General features: G+C 43.1%; 1 protein-coding gene across 1 annotated transcript in view; it reads right to left on the bottom strand.

Annotated features, from left to right (window-relative positions):
- Positions 1–12,344: 12,344 nt before the first annotated feature.
- Positions 12,345–18,662, bottom strand: part of ass1 (argininosuccinate synthase 1) — a 36,234-nt gene continuing 29,916 nt past the window's right edge. Inside the window, exons 13-15 of the mRNA XM_080755441.1 lie at positions 17,381–17,537; positions 13,291–13,356; positions 12,345–13,070 (exon numbers count right to left, since the gene is read on the bottom strand). Of these exons, the coding sequence (XP_080611567.1) occupies positions 13,022–13,070; positions 13,291–13,356; positions 17,381–17,537 (272 nt within the window). The 3' untranslated portion in view covers positions 12,345–13,021. The remainder of the gene's footprint in view (positions 13,071–13,290; positions 13,357–17,380; positions 17,538–18,662) is intronic.

Below are 18,662 nucleotides of genomic sequence, written 5' to 3'. Positions count from 1 at the left end.
AACTAGCAACACACGTGCCGACCCCTAGCTCCGCGAGCCAGAGGATCTCGCGAGTTAATCACAGCGCATGCTCAAATGAGTGTGGTGGTTTGTGAACCACAGATGAGTAGTTGGAGAGACCAGAGCTTGAGTTGATAATGATAATATTTAATATGATAATATTAAATTATTAATAACATTATATATATATATATATATTGTGTGTGTGTGTGTGTGTGTGTGTGTGTGTGTGTATATATATATATATATATATATATATATATATATATATATATATATATATATATATATATATATATATATATATATATACACATACCGGTGTATATATATTCAAAGTTTATTTTTTCTAATCTGTAAACTCCCCCAACCAACACCACTTTCAAGAAGATATCTTCAAGAAATATGTATATATTTTTAATAAATTGGCATAATAATTTAGTTCACAGTAGAGAGCCACTGTAATGTTTCTAAATTGACTTGTGCTAGTTTGTAGTTCTAACATTGTAATCTGTCTGGTCAGAGTGAAACTAATCTCAGCCAGACGTGAAGATATAAGATATAAAATGGAGGAATATTGGATTTCCCCTCTTGCCTCACATGTGGAAACATCTATTGTTGCACATCTGGAAATTGCCAGCAGCTAAGCAGAGGAGAGTAAAATTGCTACAAATTTCCAAACTGATTATGCAAAACAGTTCCTGCTCCATAAATTGTATCCAAACCTCGATGAGGGAAAGCGAGCCAGTAAAGTCTAAAATGATTGCAGGTCCAAGTATAGCAGCCTAGACTGGAGCTAGAACAGTTCAAATGGTAATATTCCATTGAGTGCCTGGTAGTTAAAAGATTGGATGCTATGCTCAGTGAGTTATATCCAGCAATACATGCAGTGAATACTGATTACGTATGGATATTTGACATATGGTAAGATCACAAAGGACATGATCTAACTTTTCTTAATTGCCAATTTGTGGTCTGACAACTGTAATCAAAATTCACATACAGGAAGACAGATACAGGTATGAGCAATAAAATTAAATGGAGTGCGGAAAATATATTTTGCATGTTGTTCTAAGGGACTGATTCCTAATGCCGATATGTAACATACTCAAGTTACTCAGATATACATATAGCTGATTACCCCTGGCTGTCCTAGAGACAAGCAGATTGACGTCTCATCATGGATCCGTTGCCTCTGAGGGGCAACACAGAGATATCAATTTCCCTGCCTGGTCAGCCTCTGGGCATTTTATCACCTTCCAAAAAGAAGGAGAAAAATTAAGTGGGTGGAGGGGGTGGAGGGGTGGGCTAGCGGGATGCTATTACTCTATCCAGACCAACACCTCTAAATGAAGCGCTCCAATTTAGCCTGAGTGAAGTATGATATCTGGCCGTGGTAACATATTGCTACCATGTGCTAGCCAATGTATTCAGACACCCAGAGGTGGCTGGGAGATGATGTCTGAATCAAAGCATCAAAGGGTTATGCACTGGCTATAAACATAGTCAGACATGCTCCCCTCAACCCCCCCGCCACCGACACTTATGCAGGTGTTCATGTCTGGAACGCTGTCATTCAAGTAGTGAGAATTGGATAAGAATAGAATTAAGCGGTGTCTGCGAGTGACTGTAATTCTTGCACACAGGGTCCACTGTGGTGAAATGTATATAAACTAGGGCCACTCAAACAACTTCAGTGTGTAAGTGCAACCAATGGTCACCTAGGACTAGGAAGCACTGGCTAGTATGTTGCATTCAGCACAAAACCAGCTCTTCATCAGAAATGATAAAAACAAAAAAAAGGAACATATACACTACCAGGAGTGGTGAAATTACACCAATGGACCAATCAATCATCAATGAACGTGTGTGTGAGAGACTTAAGATAATGTGTCTGGGTAAATGCACAGAATATAGGCATTCTCATTTTCATGTTTTATGCTTGTGTTGTCGTGCTGTAGTCTTACAGCTAGCTCTGCTGAAACAAACGTTTCCAGTTTTGCACATCTGTAACCATATAGCACATTGCATTTACAGGAAAACACAGACCATTCCATATAGAAATGTACTGCAAATCCCTCTATTGCATGGTTAATCCATAATCCATGGCCAAATACATATATTTGGTGGTCCTGCAGGTCCTTGACATGAAAAAGTTTGTTTACATTTGTTTATCAGGAAACTGATGTAGAAGACATTTTGTAGAATTAATTTGTTGTAGTTTCTGTTGCTAGGCATGCAGGCTACATACTGTACAATCCTGGACCCTTCCTTCATTGGGATTCTGTCAACATATGGAAACGACACACCAACACTGGCGAGCTCAATCTTTTTAACAACTGAGCTTTTACCTCCTCGACCCTCCTCTCCCTCAAAAGAGCAGGCTATGTGAAACTATAATTGTTTTATAATTGCTGTGGTCCCTCTATGGACGTACATTTCTAAAGGCAAGGATACATTCAGGGATATTGTTTCATTCAGAGACCACTTGCTATCCCCGTCTCAAGCACAGCTTTTATTCAAATACAAACACATAGTCTGTGGAGAGTAAAGAATTTAGTGCCACTTCCAGAAAAGCCACTAACATTTGAAGCGCCAACCCCAGCAATAAAAGACAATGCCGCAATTTTACTGGCTTCAAGCCCAACCTTTGAGTGTGGTTTAATTTAAATCAGTTGTGTGACAAGTGTGAGTCACTAACCATTACATGTAGCCTATACTGCATATGCAATGCATTATCTATTTTCCCTTCTTCACACAGGAAATGTGCACAAATGCATACCCCCCCCCCCCCCCCCCCCACACACACACACACACACACACACACACACACACAGACACGTACGCACGCACGTGTGTGCGCACACACACACACACACACACACACACACACACACGCGCGCACACATACACACACACACACACACACACCAGTAGCTTACTTTTTTTTCTTCTTTTTTCCCACACCCTTGAAATTAAAGTTACAATCCATAAGACTTGTCTCCTTCCCGGGATTCAAACCCACATCTCCCGCACATGAGACATTGTATTAACATACTACCATACAAAATGAGTTCCAGATTGCACTTTAGAATAAGTAAACAAACAAATCAACAAAAGGGCCAGCGTGTTAAAAAATAATATATTGGGGCACGGTCTGTAGTGCTGTCGCCTCACAGCTAGAATATCCTGGGTTCAATTCCCGCTCGGGACGCTGTGGGCGTGTCCTCTCCTCCGCCTCATCAGTGCCCATACCCGAGGCGGGGTTGGCAAAAGGGCCTTTCTGTGTGGAGTTTGCATGTTCTCCCCATGTCCCCTAGGGTAGGTACTAGAGTTCTCATCGGGCCCGAAAATTAAGGCCCGGCCCTAACTGATCAGGTCCTAGGCCCTAGGCCCGGCCCGACTAATTAGCATAGATTTTAGGCCCGACCCGGCCCTAAAATGTCGGGTCAGGCCTGGTCGGGTTTGTGCAGAATTTGAGAACTCTACACAGAGTAAAAGTGAAACGCCAGTCAGCACCATCTTCATAATAGATAAATACACAAACAGACAGAACAGAACTATTATTTTTATTATTCTAAACAAATTCAATATACCGGTATATATATTTTTTCATGGAGCCCCAGGCCCGGCCCGGCCCTACTGATTAGCATACATTTTAGGCCCGGCCCGGCCCTAAAATGTCGGGTCGGGTCGGGCCTGGTCGGGTTCGGGCAGAGTTTGAGAACTCTAGTAGGTACCCTTACAAAAACATGCAGTAATCCTGGTCTCTAAACTGCCTCCCCCTGGCCAGCTGGGGCGCCTGATGGAGGGGAAAGGAACTGGTTGGAATAACGTGTTCCTTCCACGCGCTACGTCTAACCAGGGAAACTCCCCCCTGTCGGTTTAAAGGAGTCACAGGGGGGGGGGGGGGGGGGGGGGGGATGGGTTACAAAATCGTGGGATAAAAATGATATATATAAAAAAAGAATGTATTAAGGAAAAGGACCCCTAATTTTAGTATACTATACAAAATCCTCCTCAGTGTTAATCTTTCGATTTGTAACTCTGAAATGGTATACAAATACTAAAAAGTGTCCATTTGGTTACATTTCTACAGAGTCAGAGTTAATTTAACATTGGGGATATTATGTAGCTGCAATGAGTATATCAGTTTGTTGATCTTGTTTCAAGATCAAATAGAAGCTAAGAAGAACTGCCATATCGTGGCAGGTTTACCAAAAAAGAAAAACTCTTGACAGGTCACATCCTGCCTAGTGCCTTGATTGACAGATGAAAAGAAAGCGATCTGCATCGTCCAATAAGAGGAGAAGTACATTTCTATCTCTCGATTTTTTCCTTTCTCTTCCTTTTTCTTTCAGCCTCCTCCTCTTCCACCCTAGCCATTTTGCTTTGATTCCACCCCGTATTTGTATCTTAAATGACTCAATTACAGGGAATCATGTGGTGAAAATGACGGATGTTTTCCACTATTTCTCTCCACAGGGACACTATGACGGTATGACCCCCTCCCTGGCACCAGTACCCCCCCATGCCCACCCCTCCCTTACCTCTCCTGGCCTCCACCTGTTCTTTTTTCCACCACAAAAAATAAATCTACGCTTTATTGTGTGTATCTGTGTCGACCGAGAGGAAATAATAACTAAATAGGCTTGTTTGTGAGCTCTTTGCACCGTGAGCTGACAAAGAATGTTTTTGCTGGCAATTAGTCTGCTGTCACAAGTGAGCAAGCTGCCATAGAGATGTCTTTACAAATGACAGGATCATTAAAATCCAAGGTATGACAGGAATAAAAGCACACAAGCAGGGACAGTTTTGGAGATGGACAACATTTCTATTTATTTATCTTTTTTTTTTTATTCTATTGAATCCTCACAGCATGTTACAACCACAGGAGTGCAGTATTTTAGGAGTGGAATTGACTATACCTTTGGTGCACTCTGTTGATTTCAAATCTATTTGCAATCTATATCCATACTCCTTTGCATGTCTCACTAGCCTGACATTCAACGAGATACTGACAACTAAATGAATGAGCAAAGTGCACACACAAATCAACTATAAAACAGCACTGTTTGAATGTCACACAATACATAACATGACTTCTTTACAAAAGAGAACAGATATTATATTTAGAAGTTAAATCAGATGCACTTTATATGTTGCCATCTAGTGGACCAATGGAATAAGGAATGAAGTAGAGTATTATTTAGAACCCATGCAAATACAAACTAAACCCCAAATACTTTGTATGCATGGCCTGCATGGGCATAGTTCACACATATACATTGCGTACATATACAATGCATTGGTGGTAATGACCAAATTCACTCAAACATTCAGAAAGGATTCAGGAAGAGTGTGAGGGAAGGCTACACTGGTTGCCACCTTGAACCTGATAGGCCACTCATCCTTTCACTACCTATAGCAGCGCAACAGATCGAAGAACATAATGAGTGTATGCCAGCAAACAAACCCAGCAGTGGACCCCTGGGAGCACAGGCAGGGGAGAGGGCCAAAGAGAGAGTAGTCCCTTATAGGGAAGGGGATAAATCTATTGATTTGAGATAAACATGCTGCATTACTACTGCCCTGGGGAGTGGAGGAGGGAGTGGTAATGATGAAGGTGGCTTTTTGGTACAGCTGGTTATAGCGATACATCTTTTTGAAACTTTGTTCATTTAGCAGGTTAACTTTGCACCTGGCATCCCTATTTTGAATTATGCTAAATGTTTTCACCTAATTTCTTTCAAAATATTCAAAAATAGCGGAAATTGAAAATTGCGGAAATTGCGGAAATTGGAGATTGCGGAAATTGGAAATTGCGGAAATTGGAAATTGCGGAAATTGCGGAAATTGGAAATTGCGGAAATTGAAAATTGCGGAATTTGCGGAAAGCGGAAATTGGAAATTGCGGAAATGGGCCTGGATTTTTTTTATAGCAGCGTTGTGTGAGTCTGTAGAGCAGCTAAGACATTTATCTTTGAGGGGCGCTAGCCCTTCCTATGCCCAGCTTTGTGTTTGTGTGTACCCCTACTACCCCATAGCGATGATTTGATTGGCTGATCACCCCATAGCGATGATTTGATTGGCTGAGCAAAGTACGTATTGAGGATAAAAAGTGAGGACAGAAAAGTGAAGACGGAAAACTGAGGATGCAAATTGTGATTGGCCAGAATGAGATGAGATGGTATGACGATAAGAGCGCCCCTCACTTCACACAGGTGTGATTTTTAGTATAAACATGTTTGATTCTCACACCTATAAAAGTGGGTCATCTGTATAAACTATAAAGTGAAAGATGTTTGGTGCAAGGCTCAACACAGGTCAATAGAGACCTCACAGCTTCAGTTTGATAGGAGATAGCAGACCCAGCACATTTAACCCATTAATACATGAGGCAGATTCAAATAAATCAGTGCTTCTCAAATGTTTTTGTGCCAAGGACCCCCAAATTGCTATATATTTGGCTGCGGACCCCCACCTGAAAATGTTTTGTGGATCCCTTCTTGCTCACTCTAAGAACAGAGTTAGCCAGGTGAGAAGTTCCTGTATTTTTTGCAGACATATTTGTTTGGCATTCAAGACAAAGAGTCTTTTTCCTCGTGCTCAGAGTGCTTTAACCACTTAAACCAATTCTATACTTAGTAAACTAATACTTAGTTGACCCGGGTTTGCTCTGTGGGCCGAAGATAGCCCACCTACAACGTATTAGGTTGTGATGCATTGTGAGCTTGTAGATCTGCGGTGTTTGGTGAATGTTCACCCCAGAAATAGGGATGTTCTGGTTCATATGGTTAAGTGCCGTTTCTGTCACGTTTCGGCAGGTTTCCCCTCTCTGTCAGGGTGGCCTTTGGGATCTTGGTCACCTCATTGACTCGGCACCTTCTTGCCCCGTTACTGACTTTGATTTTGGGTGACTTTTCTAAATAATTTGGTGGACTCCAATCGCCTCATAGAGACATCTCATGGAGGCTCAAAGGATACAATTTTAATTGTCCCACCCTAGCAAAGGGTCTGAATACTGAAAATCTGTAACGACAAAACATGGTAAAAGTTAAGAGGTCCGAACACTTTTTAAGTATGAAAGTCGTATGAAAGAGAACAGTCCTGAGGCAAACTGTCATTTGATGTTACAATAACAGTAGCCTTGATACAAGACTGTCATATATTATGTCCGATGACCGAAAGCTACAATAACAGTAATACAAAATATTCAAGGGATGATGTTAGGAAATGCTTGCAAGAGAAGCCTAAAGCTCTTGATAGAACTGACAAATAATTACTCGTGATGCAGTGCAGACAGTAACGATCATCCTGCCAACAATTGATGTGTACAACCTAATAGTAAAAGTACTAGTTTACACTTTGAAAAGGTTTGTGTTGGAAAACTTAATCCGATATTGTAAAATGCTATAGATTATTTTTAGCCCCATAGAGACATCAGAATCCAGTGTAATCAATGTTAGTGCTTGTAGGGCTACACGTGTAACAGGAGACAGGGAAGCCTTAACACTCATTAACCCTTTTAGATGGGCAACATTGAGCAGCAGGCAAAATATTTCTATTTTTCCATCAATATTTCATCACAGGCTCAGGCCAAACAAAGCCAAGAGCTTTGACCGTAATGGCCCCATCTGTCTATAGATCCTAAGGATAGAACCGTATGGGTGTCCTTTGACACCAGAAAATAGGCTTTACCAACATGGAAAATTCACGCACACACGCACGCACACGCACGCGCACGCGCGCGCACACACACACACACACACACACACACACACACACACACACACACACACACACACACACACACAATCCACGGATATTAGCAAGCCTTGGAGGCAAGATTTATCCCACTTTATGGGTGCATCTTCACATATGGTCTCTTTATGTCACAGTATATTATATTTCACTAGACTATGAATGAAGTAGCCATTTCAACACTGCTGAAGGGCACATCTGCAATGTAAACTGATGTACAATTACATTGTAGTATATATTGAGTTAATTGACAAATTAATGCAAGTATTGGAGTTGTATTACCCTTTTGTATCATCTCAGTCAAGTCTCAACAAGACTACCATAGCTCTGTCTGTGCCCAATCTACACACTCACATGTCACTATAATAATGTCTTTGATGCTACAAGCTATCTTATTCTTGAGACTTGTTAGTGTCTCGCCCCAGCAAGACAGTTATCCACTGAAACTATACTTCATTGACAGGAGTCCCAAAGGGGTCTAGAATTGGTCCTCTCCTTTCTCCCCCTCTACACCAAAACATCTTCTCAGAAAATAGACGATTTACAAACTCACAAGATAGGCTATTGTCACTTTACTGTACAGTATGTTCACCTATTTTTGCAGAATGTTCGCCTATTATGCCATCATCCCCAGGCGAGTGATGCTACGGTTCATTTGGTTAGGGTCTGCTTTTAACTATGCATCCCTGTGGTTTACTTTATGCAGTGGTATCAGTAACATTTTATTGGGCCAACTCTAAAGCAATCTATGGTGTCTCTCAGCAGATAAACAATGACATCATCATCGTTTTTCAAGCCCATTAGCTTTCTGTATGAATCTCAGGGGAGGATGCTGTTAATGTTGCTTTATCCAGCAAGCAAAGGGTTAAGTGCAATCCCAAACAAAGCAAAGGGATGTTTAGATTTAGCGGACACGCTGCTATTGTGTTGTTCTTAGGTATGGATGAAACCGTGATTGTGTTACTGGAGAAAAGAGGAGTACAAAACACATCTATGATGATACCTGTGAAAGGGCACTGCAGACTGCAGTATGTGACAGCCTGATCTGAGGCAATCCGAGGCATGTATTGTAAAGTATAGCTTCTTCTCCGTCTACCAAACTCGGCGACCTGAGGGGGAACCGTCTGACAGACACACTTCAAACTCGCTGTGCGTCCTTGACAACCCGGCGTCGAGTCGTTGAGCCCATGTAAAGGCATATGCTGATGATGGCATCAGGAACTCCTATAATGAGCATAAAACCGACACAGGCAGACACATAGTTATTTATTGCCGCAGATTACTATATGAAAACCTGTCAGTCAGTCAGTCCATCCGTCACGCCACCATATCTGGCCGTCAGTCCATCACGCCTCGTGACACACTCCATATATGGCCGTTTACATATATGACGATCACGACACGGACCTCATCAAACTCTGGATAGCCATACATGGAGAAGACTGGTCATCTAGATCTGCATATATGGAGCCAGCCAGCAACTCTACATCTGACCTCAAACCTCAAACCCTTAGATCTCCATATATGGAGCTGACCTATTCTTACATTCCATATGTTGATCCGTCCCCACCTGTCCTTCCTCTTCGATGTCTCCCTTTTGACTGATACCTGTCCATTCACACTATAGACGGGCCCCCCCAAAGTTATTAGCGCAGCTGCGCCCGGCAGCCGTCGACAACTAGAGTTATCAATCAATTAAGGCCTGGCTCTACCTGGGCCCTAACTGGGCTGTCCGACTTTTACCATTTTACACCCTACCCGGCCCAAAAACGTCAATGAAAAAATATGGGCATTCCCAGACCTGTTGTTTCAGCGTGTGTGTGTGTGTACGTGTGTGGGTGTGTGTGTGTGTGTGTGTGTGTGTGTGTGTGTGCGTGCGTGTGTGTGTGTGTGCAATGCAGATGTCGTCAACAAAAAATCATTCAAGGATCATCATTTCGTGTATACCTGGCCTGGAACCCTGGAGCCAGGTGACGGCAGGGCTCAGACACTGGGGAACGGTCGTCACAATAGAGCCATCATACGTACAGCTCTCTGGGCTTGGGTTACACACAAACCATAATGAAGGTGGGTTCTACTTGGGATTCTAATTGGTGGTAATTGACCCCCCCCAGTGGTTATTGTTCCTGTCTCATTGTGTCGCCTGTCGTTTAAGGGGAGAGGTCAGTGAACACGGGAACCTCTCCACAGACAGGTAGACATGGAGCAGGGATTGAATGACCTGAGATTTGTGATGGGTTTGAGTCTGAGACAGAAGGAATTTTGAGTTGTGGAAAGTAACTAAGTAAATTTACTCAAGTACTGTACGTCGTTTTGGGGTACTTTCACTTAACTTGAGTATATGTCAATTTTTCAACACTTTACTACATCGCAGAGGCAAATTATTGTACTCTTTATTTTATTATCATAAAAACCTGAATATATCTGGTATACTATTATCTGCAGATATTATTTTACTTTCTCATTCCTTTACCATTAGTATGTATTTTACTCGTATTAGGAATATTTGAAACATCTGACCATGTTTCTTTCTTCTTTTCCCCTTTCTTTTTTACACCTTTAAACCCGTGATGTGACAATAAAGTTGAAGTCGATAAAATACGGAGCACGATCGCCTCGCAACCTGAGCGTCCCCCCCCCCCCCCCCAACCCCTCTCCACAGTTCCATGTGAAGGAACTTCACAAGCCTCAAAATCATCCCTCTTTCTGCATGGCTGCTCCTTCTTATTGCCAGCGGGCCTTTAGCTCTCCGTCTCAAGAGGCTAGCGCAACCGTGGACAATGGCGTCCTTTGTAACACGCCCTACGAGAGAGTGACAAGGACTTGAAGGTCGGTCGAACGGGGGCCTTCCAGAGGAGCCAGACACAGTCGCACAAGGGTGTCCATTAGGGCTCCATTCTGCGACGCCGCTGACTTTCATGTTGCGCTATTGTAGCACTGCTCTCCCCCGAGAGGACGACACGGAGCAGGTAATGAGGGGTAATTGGCGTGGGGTCAAGGATGATTAATTCCCTTGGTCAGGTGTCGGCCAGTTTTCATACCTGGCTGGCTGGGTACTAGACGGGTAGGAGGGAGGAGCTTGAGGATGAGGGTGAAACGAGATGGGTAGGTGCAGGTATATGTGCACATATTGTATGTACACGTTTAATACACTTTCTCCTGATTGACCACTCTCTTGTTGATCATCTTCAAGTTCACTGTGAGATCTGCAACATTTTTGACAACAAAATGGGGATGCCAGGTTGAAAGTGCCCCGCTTTCAAACCCTGTACAATACAATGCATCACATCAGTTAGAATTTCTAGCCGTAATATCCTGCCAGAACACGACAACATTGAAAGGTCATCACCATCCACCTCCTCAAACCATGGAAGTCAGATTGAGACTGATAGCCATCCTCTTTCCCTCTCTCTCTCTCTCTCTTCAGCTTCACTGACTAATCTGAATCCTTATCCATCCATCCTACACATGGCAGGCAATTTTAGCCGCTGATTATCCTGCGACCTGTATGTGTGCCTATAAATGCAGTGGCTGCCTGGTAATTGACCAAGCAAAGACTGAGATGCTTGTCGTGTAATTGAGCGGGGGCTGAGGGGTTCTTGCGGGACTGAAAGGGCCCGTGGACGCCTCTTTGGCCATTAGGCCCGGCGGGGGGTCTACACTGTGAAGCCCTCCACAGCTAGCCCTCCGATGCTAGATTGACACCTTTCAGTGCTGTATAAGGGATGGATGCACAGAGGACCTCGTCTTATATAGTGTGACAGATCTTGTAATATACAGTAGTTTACTTTATATCAAATTATTCTTAATCACTTAATCAGCCATGTATACACATTGTAGACCCGCGTCCCTCAGGTGACTATACAGGACCCCTCCATTACCCCCTCTGCAACAAAGCTCTTTGACAAAAACAGCTGAGGTTCTCCCCAGAAAAGAGACACGATAGGGTTTGTGGTTTAAAACATGTAAAGATCTTGTCATTTGTTCAGTAGGCATATTAAGGTCCAACTACTAGTGCATCACTGTACCAACTACCAACTGATTTCTACAGTCCTAATTTATACCAGTGCTCAATCACAGTACCTTAGTCTGCATCACAAACTGATCCTCCATTCTTTCTCAGTTGCCTTCTCTTCAATCCTCTAAGCATAGGGGCCCCATGCGGAGTAGGGGAATATACATACGTGACAAATTGGCTTTCCTTCCACCCGACTTGTGCTATTTGAGCTCAGAAATAGCCTCATCACTTCTGCTCTGGCGGTTAGCAGATAGTCGCCAGGCTGACTTCCATCTGTAGCCAAACTCCTGCAATGGTGCCACTAGATTTACATGTTATTAAGATACACTGTGCTATGCCTGACAGTACTACACTCATGGCATACTATGAGTTAAACAGGCAGACAGTCATAAACGGACATATGTGGTGCCACGGCATCAACTACAGTATTACTATCGCCATCTGAATTAATAAAATCCAATATAATGCAGGTTGATGGATAGTATGTTAACCACTTGTGTAAATGTAGCTAAGGAAGAGCCGAGAATACAACATTCAATTTAAGGCAACATGAGACTTAAGTCAAGTATTTCCTTGCTTTTATTAGCGTAACAGAGAACAGTATTAGTGTAACACAGAATTGTATTATTAGAGTAACAACAATGCTAAAGTACTGACCTAACAATACACAGAGAGGCAGAACCCCTCAAATGCGTTCACATGTATTCTATCACCAGCAAATTAAATCTAACCCCCTATTTTGAATGTTTATTCATGTCTCTTGTGTCGACCAATTTCTCATCAAGATCAATACAGGCCATCTTATTTTATCTTATTATCTGCTGTAAAGAAAAAAACTACAATGCCAACCGACATAGCATGTGTATCTATTTAAAACCATTTAAAGACAATAAGGCAAAGGTAAACAACATGGCACAATATTCTGTTTTGTAAGTTATTTGTTTTTTTAGCCTTCACCTAGGTGCAGACCGTACAGCAGTGGTTCTCAAAGTGTGGTCCAGGGACCCTCAGGGTTCCTTGAGGGGGTTCCAAATGGACCCTTACAGGTCTGTAACTCTGAGAGTGTAACAGATGGAACAGAGTTTTAGGGGTCCTTAAACAATTTGAGAATCACAGCTATAGAGAGACAGGAAACACAGAGAGTAGTTTAGAGACATGCGACAGGTTCCAACCGCCCGGGAATCGAACCGGGAACCCACTGTCAGGCATTAGAGCCCATGTCCCTGAATCAACCGCAATTTACATCTTGCCGCCCTTGAAACCCTGCAAACGGTGATGTTCCCTCAGCCTACGGAAGAGAAAAGCATGGAGGAGAGCAATAAGAAAGGGCAGGTGTTTAGGGATACAGTCTTGTTAAAGGCTAAAGCCTGAAAGAGTTATACTTAGTTGCACGAGGGTGTCGCACACTGACAATAGCTGCATGTCTGATATTGTCAGTGCGCAACAACACTGTTATGACACTATTATGAAGTTGAAGCAAAGGACAAACTACTGGATAAGGCACCAACCTGACAGCATTGATCTTGATGAAGCCAGATGCATCGCATGGGTCATAGTCTCCTTGCACGTCCATGCTAGAGGTAGAAGACAGAGAAGGAGTTACAGGAGAGAGAGTCATGTGGCAAATAAACTGATCAAGACATTTGGGGTATCAACACAGTTAAATGCAAGAGCCATGGTGCCCCATTAAGTACTGGGATAATTGGATGATTGATAATCAACTCCTTAGAAAATTGTGTTATATCGACTTCACTGCCGACACTGTTTGTACTTGAAAGAGAGAGAATCAATACTTGGGAAAACATTTCCATACACAGAAACACATAAATCCGAACATCCCACTGCCATCAAACACAACCATCATATCAAGCCCAGGCTAAGCGGAAGAAAACGGGTGACTTTGCAACCTGATGTTTCTGTCTTTTGTCCGTCAATGCAGCATTAAATCTATAACTGATGTGGCGATGTGTATTCTCTTTTGTGTGGGACTCTGTCATTTATTTTCCAGCGTGTGTGTACGTCTCACAGAGTGAGTGTGTCTGTGTGTGTACGCTATAATTACAGTAGTTTCTACCTGCAGTGCTCCCCCCTTTCTCTCTCCGTTCTCTCCTCCCATTCTAACCCTCCCAGCTGCCAATGGAAGGTCTACGTTCATCTTTCAAAAACACTTAGCAACGACGGAAATTGCCAACAAATGATAGAATAAAGACTCTGAAAAGAAAGGCCGACAACTAAATCATCAACTCTCAATACAAGGCTCCCTACCTAGCACCTATAAGAGCCATTATGAGTGAGTGGCCTCAAAGAATATGCCTCAGTGCATGTGTCCGCGTGTGACTGCGCACCACGCTGCTTTCGGCATCTGCGTGTTTGTGTGTGTCTGCGTGTGTAAGCATGTGGCATTTTGTAAGGAGTTACTTAGTGCAGCCTTCTAAGACACCCTGCAGTCTAATTGAGAGTGGAGCAGAGGAAAACTAGTGGGGTGACATTTTTCTCTCAGAAGGGTGCAGAGACTGGCTCCAGTACCACTGAGTTAATAATACTGTTTACAGAGAACACACAGGACTTTCACTTCTACACTGGTGTGTGTGTATGTTTCTATGCGTATGGCTGGTGTCTCTTAACCACTTTCAACCCAGTGTCCCTATTTTGAGCATGGTTGGCATTGTTGGCAGAAAAATATAAGATCTACGAGCACACAACCCGTTGCATTGCGACGCGTTGGCGAGCTGACACATTTTGGGTAAGTGCCATCAAGCGACAAAGAATTGAAAAGGGGCTTACGTGTTAAAATGTAAAATCAATGTGGGTATACAAATCAGCTGGAGCTTCCAGTTGTGTAGCTGATGTATATAAGCAGCTGCGATACAAAGTATAGAGCTGTGTGTCTGACTGGGTGTGGCTGCTGTGGCGGAGGCAGAGTTTGAGGTGATGTCAGAGAGTGTTTGGGGGTGATAATAGGTTCCTTCATGGGTTACCAGTGAGCCCATCTGTCCATGGCCCTGAGGACCTAGTTGAGGTGCAATCCAATACCGCTGTCACCCTAATGCCCCCCCCTCACCCTCCCCCCCAAAAAAGAAGAAACCAGAAAGAAAGAAAGAAAGAAAGAAACATGTGCAACAACGTGAGAAATGGCTGAGGTAATTTGGGAGAGGATTTGGGAGAGTGTGTATGTTAGATCTTTATTGTAATTGTTTTAACCCATTGAAACTGGGAAAGCAAGCAACAAGCCCAGGTCTACTATTTTTGATTATATTTTTGAAAATGTGAGTACCGGTAGTACTGATTTATATTTTGAGAAAAAAAAAAAGATGGCAGAATCCACACCACAACTGTAATGAAAATATTTAATTTCCCTTATTGGTCCCATAATATGGTCCATGTGCACAACATAAAATAAGTAGAAGAAAACAAACAATAAAAAGTCAGTACAAAGCAGCAAATCAAAGTCTAAATCAGTCAAAAGAGACACATGAACAAATACAGAAGTCTCCGGTCTTGGCCTTAAACTGATTAAGCTACAGCAGAGAGTCCAATGTTAAAGTGCTTTGTCTCAAGTTTGATGAATGTGGATCAGCAAAATAAAAGGTGGTCTTGCCAAGCTAAGGCTGAATACAAGGGACCTCAAGAACAAGCCAATCATTTCATCGAGTAGGATAAGGATTAACATACTGATTTAACATAATGGAGATGTGAGGTGGCAATTTCCCAAGAGGCGTGTTGAGAGAGAGAGAGAGAGAGAGAGAGAGGGATAGAGAGAGAGAGAGAAAAGTATTTTGCCTAATTTCAAAAGATGACCAACTAACCATGTCATATAAGAGTATTATAACTGGCACCGGTGATGTTCAGATAATTAGCCTATCGTTAGTTACAGTATGTTAGGCTGCTTGGTGTGTACATCCCTTAAGTAAGCGAATGACGATAAAATATGCTGTTATCACACACGCACGCACGCACGCACTCACGCACACACTGCTTTAAACTGTTTTTTTGTATTAACTGTTTTTAACTTGTTGTACGGCGACCTTGAGTGCCCTGAAAGGCACTTTATAAATAAAATGTGTTGTTGTTGTTATTATTATTACATAACTTCTAAAACATAGTTGATGCCCATACCCTAAATCTGTTGGCTTTTGTTTGCCAAACCAAGTCCAAAGAATGGAGTGAATAACTGAGTGGTGAAAACAAAACAAAAACAATACATGCAGCCTTATCCCCTCCTTCCTTCCTGACCTGCTTAACTAGCATGACACTGTGGCACTTTCCTCTTAAAAATCTCCCTCTCTATCTCTCTCTCCCCTCTGGTTGGAAATGCTATTAGCTCTCTTACTTTAGGGTACAAACGGTGTGTGTGTGTGTGTGTGTGTGTGTGTGTGTGTGTGTGTGTGTGTGTGTGTGTGTGTGTGTGTGTGTGGAGAGAGAGAGAGAGAGAGAGAGAGAGTCAAGAGGAGATGGAGGGGCATATGGAGAGGTCTTTGCTTTGGTCAACACTGAGCTTGCCTTGAGGGCATCAGGGGTCACCCTCCTGAATGCACCCACTGTTGCACAGCTAAAAGAGGGGAGGGAGGGGTGGTGCCCTCCAGGAATTGGGCTTGGTGGTCCTCTGATGTCTTTGTCAAGCCGGGTCCATTTAGATGTGTTGGTGTGGAGGTCACAGGAGGATGGCTGGCTTGACCACACAACCAACAATGGAAGCCATGGCGGACCATGTGGAACGACAGTACTGTAGCCAGCAGGGCAGTCAAACATTCATACAGCCGTCACATGAAAACAAGCATCATGTTTCTCGGGCGCACCAACATAATAGGGTTGACCGAGTTTCCTTTTCAAGCACATCTGTGCGCAGTTGCCCGCACTCACTCAGACACATTGCAAATCCTTTTGAGTGGTGCAACCACTCGTATAGACAGCTGTGTGTCCCCCTGGGTACCTGGCTGGCTGGGTCTGTCCGAGTACGGAAATAGCTGGGTCTGTCCCTGGCTGGCTGGGTCTGTCCGAGCACGAAAATAGCTTTTGGTTGGTTTTCACAACCAAGTGTCACTGTTGCGCAACCTAACACACACACATATCATATGATATGATAGGTGTTACAGTCCAGTCCAGTCCAGCACAGGGACCTCCACACGGTAACTCTGTCATTTCTCAACCATTCCGGACACGGGGTGGCTCGCTGGAACCGGGCTGACCCCCTGGGCGCGTTCCTGGGGGTCTCCCCGGGGACCCCCCAGGGACCCTGTGGGGACCCCCACATGGAGTTGCACCATTCACTTCACACGGGTGTGATTTTTTTTTACTAAATATCTCGATATCAATATTGTATAAAAAAAATCTAATCTATTTTAAATCAATCGATTAAGGAAAAGAGCTTGTAGATCAGTTATTTTAGCCATTTCAGATTTTCTTTAGACCATTTCTAAAGTATAAATAAGACATAGGCCTAAGTGGTTAAAACCAGGAAAAGACAATACTTTTTGATATTCCGAAATGCAAAAACCCAGACTATATCTTGTCTCATATCATAATATCAATACAATATATTGATATCGATTGCTTAGCCCTACACGACCGCACACTATAACTTTACCCTCTTGAGCTTACCTGACCAACTCTTCATTGTAGAGGGACTTGGCAGACTCACGTCCCAGGATGTAGACCTGGCCCTTGTAGATCTTCAGCTGCACCTTGCCCTCCACACGCTCCTGGGACTTGGCTATGCAGTCGCGCACAAACTCACACTCTGGACTGTACCAGAAACCTAACCCAAACACAGAGCCCAAAGTGACCATTAGGCATCATGGAAGATGAGGGATTCTATTGCTACTGTAGACACTCTTTAATATTAAAATCACATCAATATCTATGATCCCAGGCTAAACTTTGGCTCGAATGGCAGATCTACAAGCTCACTATTTTCTAACTAAGTAAATAGTTGGGCCAAGAGAAAAAAATATGCTGGACTCTATGGAATCAAAATGACTAAAATCATTGTGGAGAATGAGAACTTTAATCCATGTGTCTGTCTCGAGAGACGGACATAATTGCGTGACACCGGCAATCCCTCGTTCACAGCCCATTATGTCGGCCCACACACCCTCCCTACCTCCCGTCTCATTTCTGTTCCAGGTGAGGTTCATACATGCCTCTCTCTCTCTTTCTCTCTTCTGTAATTTCACTGATCTGTCAGTCTTGGGGACAGATGGGCTAGGGATGTGGTGTGTGTGTTAGGGAGCCGGGCACGCCCCCTCTCAGCAGGGGGTCCCCTCTCATCAGTGGGTGACCTCTACTTCGTCAACTGGTCACGTTCAAAGGCACAATCCTCCCCTCCATCCATTGTTCTCTACCTCATCCACAGGCTTCGGCCAGGACAATCACACACAGGCCCCAAATAAGTTCACGTCAATTTAATTCTGTTTGATGTCAGTGTTAATGACTAGAAATCTATTTCAGATGGAGACAAGTTATTGTGTGGGTTGGTACAATTATAGATTATAAATAAAAGGAAAAACCACACAATCTGGCTCTAGGTGCAAGTATTTACAGTATTTAACAGACCATTCTGCTGCAGCCTTCATCTGACCAAAACGATACTTTAAAAATGGTCTAAAAGATCCAATAAATCGTTATCCCTGGCATCTAGAACAACAGTACCACCAAACTACCACTACCATCACCTCATAAATCAACCAGGTGTGTGTTTTCTCCAGTCTACTAGATAACTGTATATAGTTTAAGCTTAGTTTAAGTTTAATGCATGCTGTGCTGTTGCTCTAAGCCCATGAGGAATTGTTTGGAAGGAAAACCCTCCACTAATACAGAACAGATGCAGACGCCTGGACTTCCAGTGGCTACGACTGTAACAAGCCACAGTGTTAAACCCCCA

This window comes from Protomyctophum bolini (genome assembly GCF_963924005.1).
Source record: "Protomyctophum bolini genome assembly, chromosome: 22".
Classification (NCBI taxonomy): Eukaryota; Metazoa; Chordata; class Actinopteri; order Myctophiformes; family Myctophidae; genus Protomyctophum; species Protomyctophum bolini.
This window is presented reverse-complemented; position numbering and strand designations above follow the sequence as displayed.